The sequence below is a fragment of the Coloeus monedula genome (assembly GCF_965178545.1).
Source record: "Coloeus monedula genome assembly, chromosome: 2".
Taxonomy (NCBI): Eukaryota; Metazoa; Chordata; class Aves; order Passeriformes; family Corvidae; genus Coloeus; species Coloeus monedula.
In genome coordinates, this window is record NC_138782.1 from 34716844 (window position 1) to 34729688 (window position 12845).

General features: G+C 51.4%; 1 protein-coding gene across 3 annotated transcripts in view; it reads right to left on the bottom strand.

Annotated features, from left to right (window-relative positions):
- TMEM63B (transmembrane protein 63B) overlaps positions 1-12845 on the bottom strand; it is a 48306-nt gene that overhangs the window by 5265 nt on the left and 30196 nt on the right. For 2 of the 3 annotated variants that reach the window (XR_014227377.1, XM_082303359.1), the window contains exons 3-17: positions 12720-12799; positions 11160-11198; positions 7484-7574; positions 6665-6702; positions 5791-5933; positions 5457-5508; positions 5062-5170; positions 4452-4522; positions 3573-3653; positions 3340-3463; positions 3112-3245; positions 2829-2966; positions 2400-2553; positions 2025-2131; positions 1182-1268 (exon numbers count right to left, since the gene is read on the bottom strand). Coding sequence is in view for 2 of the 3 variants with exons in the window: in XM_082303359.1 (XP_082159485.1) it covers positions 1182-1268; positions 2025-2131; positions 2400-2553; positions 2829-2966; positions 3112-3245; positions 3340-3463; positions 3573-3653; positions 4452-4522; positions 5062-5170; positions 5457-5508; positions 5791-5933; positions 6665-6702; positions 7484-7574; positions 11160-11198; positions 12720-12799 (1448 nt within the window). In the remaining variant the exon portion in view is untranslated. The remainder of the gene's footprint in view (positions 1-1181; positions 1269-2024; positions 2132-2399; positions 2554-2828; positions 2967-3111; positions 3246-3339; positions 3464-3572; positions 3654-4451; positions 4523-5061; positions 5171-5456; positions 5509-5790; positions 5934-6664; positions 6703-7483; positions 7575-11159; positions 11199-12719; positions 12800-12845) is intronic. The other variant, XM_082303360.1, reaches the window with a different exon arrangement.

Genomic DNA, 12845 nt, shown 5'->3' on the forward strand with positions numbered 1-12845 from the left:
TTTTCCTCTCTCCTCTGTTTGGGCGCAACATCCATGTAAGGAACAGGTGACTGACTTTACAGAAGAAACTGGTTAGCTACAAGGTACCCTCCAACAAGACTTTTAAAAAATCTCTTAGGAAAAACAAATCCCATTTTCCTCAATTCTGATTTTTTGATATGAAACCATCCAATCCTCTGGAAGTGGTGGAGTACAGACCTCCACAGGCAACAGCAGGGGGATTGACTCCTCAGAAGGAAGCACTTTATGGTCAAAATGCAAACCTTCTGAGAGCATTCACCTGCCCAAGATGCAAGTTTACGTGCAACAAGGCTTTTTAAATCTGTGTTGCAAACACATAGCCAGTGGGATGAGGGACTATTGTTCTGCCACTATCAGAGGGTTTGTCTAGTCTCAGGAGCTGCCTGACATCACCACTGAGGGGTTGTATCTCAAATATGGAATTTAGATGGGCTGCAGACAATAATATCCTAGAATGGCTTGGGTTGGAAGGGTCTTAAAGATCTTAAAGATCCCTGATCCCACAATGTGTAAAGAATGAACTAGCACAGTTAAGAGTTCCCTGTCCCACAATCACTCCCTAGTTTTTTCTTCCTCACACAGTTCCCTTACTTGGCCCCTGTTCAGCACTAGAGCCCACACCAATGGCTGGCAGGTGATGCATCAGTGTTTCCCAAGGGGCAATTCTATAAACTCTGCAGGAAGATTTGAGGCATACACCCAAACAGATGAGTACTACTGTACCCACACTCTCCCACCCAGCTGAGCAGGGCAACTTACTCAAGTACTGGCTTAAAGGGGGAATTCACTAGTTTTGTGTAAAATTTGGATTGCACACTGAGCACAGAAGTGGAGAATGCCTCCTTCATCAGCAGACCTCGAGCAGACTTTTCACACGTACTCATCTACCAGGCCAACTTTTGCTGCGTTATTTGTAACACCACGGCACATGTCAATGTGTCTGCAGATTGAGTCAATGAAGTCCTAGAGACCCAGTCACGTATGGTCTAGCCTGCTCTCCCTCAACCAAAATTAAAACACCGGTCTCCCAAGGAGATGGTGGCCAGGCCATCAGCGCAGTGAGGGAAGGATGTTGTATAAATAAGAGAACAATCAGGAGTGCACCTCAACCCTCCCTGTGCTCCACATCTCTACTTGTCTTCCTTTGCCACAACCCCTACCTGCTCAGGCCCAGCGACGGCAGCAGCAAGACCATGAAGATGAGGAAGGTGTAACACTTGTGCATGGTTGTCCTATTCTCTCCAGACCTGAGGGCAGAGAGGCTGTTAACCTTTCACTGTCACCCCACCAGCCACACAAGCTGTGCTCCCATGGCTTTTTCATCAGTAAGCACTTCCCAATATCTAACCTAAATCCCACCCTGTCTGTTACTAGTACATGAATACGTCCCCTCTCCCTCCAGCATATTTGAAATCTGTTATTGAGTCTCCTTCTCCCTTGTCTCACAGGCTCTGCAATCACCTTCCTTGACCTGCAATCCCAGGAGCTGGCGACACCCTCCCCACCAGTCTCTGCAACACAGACCACAAAACAAAGTTTACATTGCATGTCTTGTGGAGAAGTGCCTCACTAGCAGCACACTTCTAGTTCTCTGGACTTCAAATGCTTTCCCTGTGGCCAGAAGCCAGAGCAGCTAAAACGATTTTCCCTTGGAACAGCTACATCTTACACATGATACAGGCACACCACCCCTGCCTGCTCACCTGAGCCAGGACTTCCCTCACTACTAGCATTTCACATAGTGACCAGCCCTAACTCTTCCCAAGCTTTCTTCTTGTAGACCTATGTGAAGCTCTGCTCAGACAACCATGCTGCACAACAGCAGCTAAAGACTGGCAGAACAGCTGTCCACAGCAGTCCCCAGGTGCCCAAGAGGTGCATGCTTGGAGTGGAAGACAGAGGTTCAAGCAGTAGGATCCAGCCCGTAGCTTTATGTCAGTAAGAAGTATCTAGCAGCCAGTCAGCTCACTGAGAAGGTAAGAACAGGTGCTGTCTGTCCTTACCTGGTCCAGTGTGCTTCAAAGAAGGCAGAGTAGTATACAATGGTGGGCAGAAGAGCAGAGAAGCACCACAGCAGCAGGGTGGGGAAGAACTGGGTGATGATTGGGTTCTGCAATAAGGTAGAGAAGAAATCACATGTTACATGGTGCAGCAGCTCTTGTGTCAGCAACAGGTACAGTTGCCTTTGCTGATGCCAAATCCCCAGCACTGCGACTGCCACCGCACCCCGTCCAGGCTCAGCACCTCCCTCATTGTCAGGCTGACCAGACCTGGGGATCAAGGACAATCTCTCTCCCTATCCCCAGCCTTGCAGGGGATGTTGTGCCTTGGGGTGGTTCCTGTGTTACCCACCCTGCACCTGTCTCCAAAGTCCTTACATTGAGGTACTCCACGGGCTTGGTGACATTGAACTTGTCCATCGTGGTGATGATAATAGCAGGGGTGGTGAGAAAGAAGAGGAGGATGAAGAGGACCACATTGATCACAAGGCAGCGGATCCACCATATAAAGCCCCGGATGGATAGGTGTTCCCTGGGAGGGAGAAAGAGAGCATCAGGATGGCTGCACAGGGTAGAATACCAGGTGTAGGGCTTCACATGCACACCACAGCCCAGCCTGGTGAACAGCACTTGGGGTGCCAGCCCAAGGCTTTCCCCCTCCCAGTCAGATCAGACCTCTAGCTCAGCCAGGCTGGGCTTCAGCAAGAACAACTCACTCAGTTACCAGAGGAGCAGATGGAGAGGGAGAAAGGGAGGCTGCACCCCTTTCCCACTGGCAGGGCCACTGAGCCCTACAGAGCTGCTCACCAGTAGATGTTCTGTGGGTCAGGTGCATAACTGACAGTCCAGCTGGGGACATGGAGGGACTCACTGCAGGAGGAGGCTCTGGGCTCCCCACGGCACGCACAGCCCTGGCACTTACAAGCATTGAAATCTTTGAGGATTCTGGACAAGAGAAAGAGGGACATGCTGACACAAAAGGCTGGCAGGCACAAGCCAAGAGGATGCCTTAGTGCTGCCATTCTTCTGATTTAAGGCAAGGGCTGGGACAAATCACCTTCTTGGGGAGGACAGGACCATTTACACTCACATGGCTGTGATGGTCTCATTGTGGAAGGTGACAAAGGCCATCCCCAGAGGCTTTTCATTAACCTTCTCCTTCTCCCGCTTGTAGTCATCTTTGAGCTTCTCCTCCAGCTTGGTATAATACTCGATGGCCTCCACCTGAGCAGGAGGACAGAGGTCAGAGGAGAGATGATCTGGGGACCCAAGCCACAGGACACTCAACTGCTGCCCAACACCTCCAGCTCTTCCCTACCTCCTCACAGCCCCTGATGACACAGCAGCACAGGTGGCCACAGGGCTTGGGGTTGATCATGGATGGGGTGTTGTCCTTGCTCTGCAGGTTGGTGAAGTAGACTCGCCCACGCTCAGCTTTCTTCCTGAAACACGAGAGTGGAAGAGAAGGAAGAAAGGAAAGAAAGAGGGTGACTTGAGGGGGGCACCAGCAACATCAGCCCACTCTGCCTTTTCTCCCAAAATAGAGGTTACCTCTCTGCATCTAGGAACATCAGCCGGGCAACATCATAGCAGGGACGGGCCTCCAGGACAGTGCAGTTGGCATAGGCCTCCCTGTGGATGAGATACATCAGTTCATCACAACTGGCACCTACGGCTGTACCCCTCGAGCAAACTCCAAGTGTTCAGGACTTCTCTCTGGCCCTGAAAAGAGTGTCCTGGGCTGAGTACAGTGATGCATACCAAGAGTTTGCAGGGGAGCCTACAGGCTCTGTCCCTTGTAGAGGATGCAAAATACAGGGCAAATGCTACATCCTTTAGGCTTTTGCACAAGAAGCCTTTCTGGACTTTTGCCCTCTAGCAGCAAGGAGCCTCTCCGACCCCACACTCCCTCTCTATCTTCACAGACTTGTGGTCAGAAGGAGGCAGAAGAGTTCCCAAAGGGTACAAAGCAGTTCTTTTCTACCTGTGGTGCTTCTAAACATGGTCCTGACAGTGAGATTCTGACAGAAGAGAAACTTAATTTTCTTGTTAAAGAGATATACTTTCTACAAGGACTGTGATCAGGGCAGCAGCACAACATCCCACAGTCACTGCTCGAGCACCTCCTGCCTGTATCTCATCTGCGAACTTAACTACATTTCAAGACATACCCTGTCCGTTGCTTACCACACTGACCCCTATGGCTCTGCAAGAAATAGCTGGGCATATACCAAGGCACAAAACAAAGGATACTTCAAATTCAGATAAAAAGCATAAAAGTAACAGTGAGAGGCCCAAAATAAAGGTATTCACTGATCTTGCCTAGCTGTCTGCTCTCAATGCATTATTGCCATTCCAGGTAAAATTAGTACTACCCTAATAAAAACATCCCTGTTGCAGAGCAGTCTTTAGGGACACAGTGAGACTTACTCAAAATGCTTCTTGATCTTCTCTGGCTCAGCATATTTTGAGATCCCATTGATGAATAGGGTTCGCTTAACCTGGAAGGAAGAGAGAAAGGAGAGGACAGGCAGGTGTGGATGGTGTAAGAGACCAGAAGAGAGGTTGCAGCTTGCAGCAAGTCCCCCTCTCAAGACCTGCATCAGTGATGAAGAACGGTGGCCCCATCACTTCTAGCTACCAGGGCTCCCCCTCTCCCGTGCTTGTGCTAGGTGTTGTGATCCTGCACTCGGGTGCGCTGCAGATTGACAGGCTAGGGACTTACACTGCAGGTGCCTGAACAGAAACAGGGCTACCCTTCAGAAATGAAGAAGGCAAAAGCAGCTGGAACAACCCCTAAGGAAGAATGGGGTCCTTCCACATGTTTACCCAGTGCAGTCCTCTCCTGTTTCCCCACAAGCAGTCACAACTACTGCTCTGAAGATGATCTGCCTTTGGCCAGGCAGAATAAAAACAGCCAAAACACAACAGCCCTAAATTGCTGTGGAAATTGAGGTGCTTAGAATTTTCTCCAAGGATACCTGACTTGACCACAGGGCATGGGAAAATGTGCCTGGGAGAGTGGTCAGATCCTGCTCACCAAGTCATCCTCTTTGTAGCGCATCTTGGAAGTGTGCCGGCGCATGCTGTACACTGTCAGCAGCAGGTACAGGAAAGCAAAGGTGGTGTGCAGCCACAGCAGGTTGTTCCTGTCACAAGGGAGACCACAAAGGTCAATGCAAGGTTGCCACTACAAGTCTGTGTAACGCTGGTCAGGCCCTGAAGGCACTGGGGCCATGAGTGTAATCAGCATAGCACACAGATGCCCTACAACCAAATTCCAGGAGCTCAGCCTGGAAATTGGAGCAGGGACAGTAGCTTCACAGCAAGGGCAGAAATACAACCTTCAAGGAGATGAGGCTCTGCAGCAAGTGAACATTTATAAAACACCCCTTGAGGGCCTCAATTATCCATCCCACCCCTGCCCACACATACCCAGACTTCAGGTTAGCGATAGTTGTCCTCCCAAAGCTGTAGGCATTGTTTTCTAGGGAGAAAGAGGCAGACACAAGCATGTTCAGTAATGCTGAGTGGGACAGAGCACTGTAGCTCACCACTGTAGAGTGAGCTACAACAAGAGTATCACCTGCAGAATACCTAAAAACCCAAGCCACACAGGATGACCCTGTGGATGCACTACTCTCAAAGCGAGACAATAGTTAGGGTTTGTCTCTGTTAGTCCTGTCCTGCCCTCCACTGCTACCCACTGGTCTGGTACGTGGTGTTGAAAGCAGATGCCCCAGCCCAGCCAAAGGCTCCTTCTTCTCACCTAGCAGGTCCCCTGAGAAGTTCACAGGTAACACGATGCCCACGGAAAGCACACCCACGACCACCAGCAGCCCAATGATGTGCCTCTGGAAGGACAGGTAGTGTACTGCATCACCCCCGCATTTGTCCCGGATCTCATCATCCCTGCCAGGGAGAGAAAGGCTGTCAGGCAATTTTCTACATTTCCTCAAGTGCTGGGAAAAAGTACAGGGTCACAGCTGCCCTCCTGATCTGAGCAGACACAGTACCCCTGGTTCTGCCCTACAAAGCTGTAGCCAGACTCTGGGTTTGGGAGCCCAGCACTCAGCCTTGAAGCAGCCTGGGCACAAACCTGCCTATGCAATGGTTACCCAGCCCTGCTCCCCCATGGCCCTGCCCTCTGTCACCCAGGAGAGGCAACAGAACACACCTTATACCCTTCAAGTGGGCCTTGCCTTCTCTGTTAAGATACAGGGGCTGATGCTATCCCACAGCATTCTGAATAGAAGTGCTTGGGAGACTACTTCTGTGCATCATTAAGCTGAGGGCATCTCCTTGCATTCTCCAGCCCCCTTCTCATAGCCATTCCTCAGACAGCAGTGCCCCTAGCAAGAGTGCCAGGGAGATGAGTATCTTTGCAGAGCAGTGGACAGTGTTTCTGAAATGGGACTGAGGTGGGGCAGCCATGGGTCTGGGTTCTCTCCTCTGTCACAGACTCACTGTGTGACCTTATTTTGACTTTAGGACTCCTCACGTAGTCCCGTCTTTGCTCTTCAGAGAGGGGGCTGCAGCAAGGGCAGAGATTTCATGCAGCTGTACTGTACCAGGCATCCAACAACCCTGCACTGCCCCTCCTTCCTCATGTGGGTCCCCCATGCAGGTCCTGGGACACTTACTTTATCCTGAAGATGGCTGTCAGCCAGGAGCAGAAGCCCTGTGCAAAAAGAAAACAGGATGGTTTCACATCACTCCGTGTCCCTTTATCCCAGCTCCTTCCTTCAAAGGTTCCAGGGACCAGGCTGGTGTCTTTGCACCTCCACATACTTGGCTAGGGAAAGGCAGACCACAAGCACGCAGATGTGGAGAGCCACAGATGGGCCAAGGTAAAGGAAGTGACAGTGCTATTCCATGGAGCACAACACAGGTTGGACTCTGCTGTATGGCTGTCCCCTACCAACTGGCAGCTCAAGCTTCCAGGCAACCCATGGGCTCCTGGCTAATATGGAAGCTTTCCAAAGCCTAGGCAGACCCAGAAAATTCAGCATGCAGGTACTTCAGCCATCATGCTGGACAAGAAAAGCTCTGTAGGGACTGGGAAGGTAGGCTGGGCCAAGGCAGTGCTCCTCAAAGGACACCTAGGGGAGCTTCACCCTCCATCCATCACACCCATTATCCTCCCCTTCAGCGAGGAAAAAACCATTAGAGGTAGACCACAGTGTGAGGAAGAGCTGGCAAATAAGTATTGTTTGTAACACTGAGATTATAGGCTGGACAGATGTCTGTTAAGCCACAGTGATGTAGAGCCTATTTATTTAAGCACATGTCTAAGAGCTGCATAGCTCCTTGAGCTCTACTACTGCACTCACACACTGCAAGATGTGGGACTTAAGGGCTGGGAACAGGCCAAAGTGTTTCTTGTGAAGAGCCCTTGGTTCAGCCAAGCTGTGGGTTCCTGGCCCCTCAAAGGCAAAGCGTTTGACTCTTTGGCTACTCACGTTGTCCCGCTGGTCGAAGTCCACAGAGCTGGAGACAGAGGTGAGGCGCTCGTAGCGGTCATGGTTGTCAGAATGCAGGGCGGAGGCTACGCTAAAATGACAAGTGGGAGGTGAGGGAGAAAGTTAGAAGATGCGAAGAGGCAGCCTGGCCAGGAACCAAGAGCACCCAGGAGACGAGAGGTTAATTCAGGTCAGTTTGCACCAGGTGAGATGGAGAGAGGTAAGATCAGAGGTAGCAGTAAAGAGAGAACCCTCCTTAGATGGCATGCTGAGCCTGGCAAAACCCATGGGCTTAGCCCATGGATGTTACTCGTTTAGCAACTTCTGAAAGGCACCCATACTATGTGGCAGTCCCTGCAAGGAGAGGCTGGCAGAGGCTGCCACAGAGGAGAGGTGAGGTCTGTTTAGCACAGGATTTAGACAGCAGAAAGGAAGCAAGAGCTGGAGGCTGTCACAGTTCCTCTGGCTCTGGCACGGCTGGAGAGGCACTGGGAGCAGCTCCTGTCCTGGAGGACCTCACTCATCTTCAGGAAGAAGAAGAAAGGAGTCTGGTAGGCTGCATCCTGCTACACCAGTCCTCCCCACCCTTAGTGCTTCAGTGCAGGAAGAAGAATGCAGCTGCCTGGAGCCAGGCTTAGTGCAACCTGCTTCCCAGCCACAGCTGAGCCTCCAGCCTGGAAATCCCTTGAGCAGGAGCAGGGCAGACAGCTAGAAGTGAATGTCTCCATGCTAAAGGACAGGAAAGCAAAAGGGGTGAATATCACAGACCACTTTACTCCAGCCAGAGGCAGGGACCTAGATGAAGAACCTGCAGCAGAAGCATCCAAGGCTGACAATAGCCCCCACTACAAATAGAGGCAGAGGGCAGCTGGAAAAGGAGGCAAGAAAATGGTCCAGAGACCTAAATTAAATAGCACTTGCAAGATGACAACAGCAGGCTGGGATCGCGGAGGTGCAAGAGAAATATGACTGATCTGAAGGCTAGAAACAAAGGGAAAAAACCAAATGAAAATATGGACTCCCTGTAGGCACCACAGGCTCAAGGAGGGAAAGATGGGCAAGAACACAGAGAAACAGCTGCTGAGAGACAAATGCTAGAGAGGAGGTAGATGACACTGTGGGAAGGAGAACAAGCAGACATCCTCATGAACATTCTGAAAGGAAGTGGATGAGACACATGGCCTCTCTCAGAGCAGAGTAGTACCTGCTGAGTCCTCAGTTCCTAGCACAAAGTAAGAGAGACAGGGGAAAGGAGATTAGCTGAAGGTCAGGGGACTACAGCAGGGCAGATTAGACAGTGGTGTGCAGCCTTGCCACTGTGCAGCCCAACACTCTGCTCTGCTGAAGGGACAGAGACAGCTTGGACCCAGCTCTCAGACCTTCAGCTCTTTATAACCACAGAGGCCTTGCAGCTGGGCACAGGGAGCGAGGGTGAATTTCTGCTGAGGAGAAATTTCTGCCCTGAGGAGAGCCCAGCATGATGACACCATGAGCTTTTGGCTTCTTGGTACTGAAAAAGTAGAGGGCAGAACAGAAGCAGCATTGGAGGGCACAGCTGAGAGGAGTGTCATGTTATGAGATGACCAGGATAACTCAGCTCTGTGCAGGGGGATGCAATGACAATAATCAGGATGACCTGAAGTGTTGAGAAGACAGAGGATGTAAAACCTCGCCAAAGATGGAAAGCTGAAGAGAGAGCTCCAACAGCACCTTCAAACTGGATGGAGACTTTTTAAAGCAAAGCATTGACAGTGCAAGTAGGGGAAAGCAAGATTGCCCCAAATCACAAGATTAAGGTGGGACCCTGCATGATGCAGGTTTGGTGGAGGCCCTGCCAGGGAAGGAGAAGGACGAGGTCCGAGGCACAGCTAGCCTCAGACCAAGGGAATCACAGGCTCCAAGAGGGCAGGCCAGGCATGCCGTGGAAGGGACTTGCTGTGGTGGGAAGCTGGAGGTGGCTGCATGGGTGGCAATGCCCACAGGGCTCTGTGATCACTTCCCTCATACAGGTGCAAGTGGGTTGCTATGACCTCTCAGTGCAGACTGAGCTGCCAATAGAGACTTGATGGCTACTGCAAGCTCTGACAAGTAGCAGGACAAGGGCACTTGCTGGTTCTCACAGAAAGGGAACACATCAGAGGAAGATGCCCTCTCCCACAAAGAACAATGTTGTACATTCAGGGGCTGGGAGCACCAGGTTTCATACACGTGTTCCTAACCCACTACCTGTCACTGCACCCCCCAGGAAAGAATAGCTGGGATGGGAATGTGCCATTAGCCTTGAAGGAACACAGACAGAATGAGACTTCCTCACTGAGTCCCACAGGTTTTTGGAGGCTTCTGGCTGCTAACACTGTCACAGGACATGCAGTAGCTTTGGGGGTGGTATTTGTGGTGTGTGTGGAGCAGATAGCTCCAGCATGCTCAAATGAAAAACAGGAGCAGGAAGAAGTGGCCCCTTGGAGAGAGACTAGCACTTGTGAGGATAAATGAAGTGGCTCCCCTTAAAGATCCTCAGAGCATGATGGCTCTACTACCTTTGCCTCACTCCCCTCCACAGGATGTTAGCAGTGAAAAGTTGCCACACACACCTGAAGCAGGGCCAACCGCTGGTGAAGCACTCAAGCACGAGCAAGAGGTCCCCTCTGTGCCATGTACCACAGCTACCATCGGTTCTGTTTTCACAACTTCAACTGCTCTGCTCCTGAGGGCAAGGATCAGCTGCAAAAACAGGCACATTCTTGTACCCCCACAAGGCAGTAGCAGGCCCCTGCTTTGCAAGTGGTAAGGCTTTGCAAGTGGGAAAAGGAGGCTGCAGCTTGCTGCCCTGGCCTCAGACACAAATCAGTGTGGCTGGAACAACCATGGCAGGCTGTGCACTGCCAGCTGATCGACCCCTCTGCAGCATATACCACCCAAACAGTCGGCAAGGCATGGGCGATAGTCTTTTCTCACGCAAAAAAGAGGCAAGAAGGAGGTAAGAACAGGGAGGACAGTCCATGGCAGGTCTTAATCGGCAACACCAGGCCAAGGTGACGAAGGACGCTTTCAGCAGCACTGGGGCAAAAGGGGAAGAGAGAAAATTAAAGGTGCTGCCTTGCTGGGTGTGGGTTTAGGTGACAAGGGACAAAGGCTAACAGTTACCCTGGTCCCAGCAGCCTCATGGGGTAAAAGGGAAAGACAGAGTAGTCTTGCCAGATCTTCTTTGTGCACCTGCCTACCCTTGCAAGTGGCGAGGGAATGGCTCTTGTTGCAACCTGGCACAAGAAGGACCAGGGAAAGTAGCCTCCTCTGCACCTGGGTGACCTGAGCATACGGTGGGCTCAGGCAACCAGGTTTGTTTACTTCCATCATAAGGCAGGATAGCTGGACACAAGCAGATAGTGCAGGGCATGTGGTATAACACCCTCTGCCCATGTCAGGACTGAGAGTTCCCTGGCACTGCTGCTCTCAAGGAGAATTTAAGGGCTACTAGGGGAAAACCAGGGTGCATTCAGCTGTGGTAATGGATGACACAAAGGGGAGGGAAAGAAGAACACAAATCCACCGGGAGACACAAATTCATGCCCAACTCCCAGCCATTTACATTAGTTCAGAAGCAAGACAGCTGCAAGAGAAAATGAGAGAGAGGTTGTGAGCAAGAGAGAAGAAATGAGACCCTGAAAAAACAACATACTATTCCCGCTCCTCTCTTTCCGTCTCCCAGCGTCGGCGCCTGGGGGCACAGAAACAGAAAGGGACAGGTTACAACGACGGGAGTAGGTGCTGAGTTCTCCTCTTTTGCAGGGAACTACGCATCCAACGTGGCTCCCCATCATCCTGAAGAAGAGAAACCTGCCAATGGTCAGGCTGGAGAAGACCTTCCTTCCAGAGCCCAGCAATGCTTCAAATCACAGCAATCTGGAATACCCACTGGTCCAGGGGCAGAGTGCTTTGCTGCCACCAAGGGAAGCCGGCTTCACTGGGAATGTGACCAGGCTCCATACCATAGACATTGCAGGGAGCTCCTGAGTGACGGGGTCAGGTAGGAGAGACTATTGGGACTGGCTGGCTGCTATCTGAGCTCCCCTTCCAAGGGGAGTATCTCCTCCCCACCCAGGGAACAAACACACATGCATCCCTCTCCCCTCGAAACTCTCATCCTACCCCATGGATGAGCCAAGCAGCATGGGCTCCTCCCTGCAACTACAGTCCTGTTGATCCACAGCTTGATCCAAAGCCATGCTGTCCCTCTCCCGGTGCCTACCAGCTCTCCCTCTCCAAACAGCTGGCACCCCTCTGCCTTTCTGCCTACAGCCACTGCTCACACTCCCTTGCACCCAAGGTGCTCAAGCATTGCCTTCAAGAAAGTTCAGCCCTCTCTCTCCCCTGGAGGCCAGAGCTGTGGCTTCCTGCCAGCATCTGGATCCAGACTGCTTAACCCTGCTGCCCTCTCCCCATTGGGGTCTCCTATGATTACTCCTTTCTTGTTTTTTCCCTTCTACTATCTCTGTACAGTTGATTTCCCCAGACAGAACAGGAAAATACTGGCAGAGGAACCACAGGGACACAGCTGCTTATCTAACCCTATCCAGGACCGCTTATTTAAACCAGAATTCCTAGTTTGGTGCTGGAAGAAAACAACTCTTTCCACTGTTGTGCAGGGAGTGCTCCCTCTGCTGTGGAGCTGCCATCCCCAACAGGCCCTGGCTTTCACTGACAGACACTGTAGCCCACAAATGCATTGGGCAGGAAGGATCGACACCCAGACCAATTCATCAGCACTTGGGATGCAAGCTAAGCTCGTGTCGGCACAGCAGTACCACACCTGGAAAAGCAGCATACTACTGTCAAGTGCTCTAACAAGAACTGCATCCAGCAGAGTCACAAAGACACCTTCAGAGGCTTAACAAAGCCTTTACTGTGGCAGCCCTCACCCTTCCTGTGACCTCTTGTTCCTCTCCTCCCTCCATCTGCTGTTCCTCTGTAAGGGCCCCTGCACATCTCTGTCACTGAAGGGACCATAAGCGATATGGAGCCAGCAGGGACCACTCCGTGTGTTGGGAGAAGGATGCTGTAACAAAAAAGCCAGTACGTGGGGATTTCTTCCTATTCCTGGAGCTCAGGGGATGCAACTGGCACATCTGCCTCTCCTCTCCAGCTGCTCAGGCACACAAAATAGGATTTATCCCTTCTGCTTCACAGCAAAGAAGGGCACTACTCATATCTTATTCCCCTGCCACTCTCCCACTCTTACCTGTCAGCATCAGTCACCAGGGCCAGGCGTCCATAGTCCCACGCAACTTTACGCAAAATTGAAAAGACAAACAACAGTGCCTGAAAGAGACCAAAAGAGAAGCTGTGAGAAAAAGCATTGTCCAAC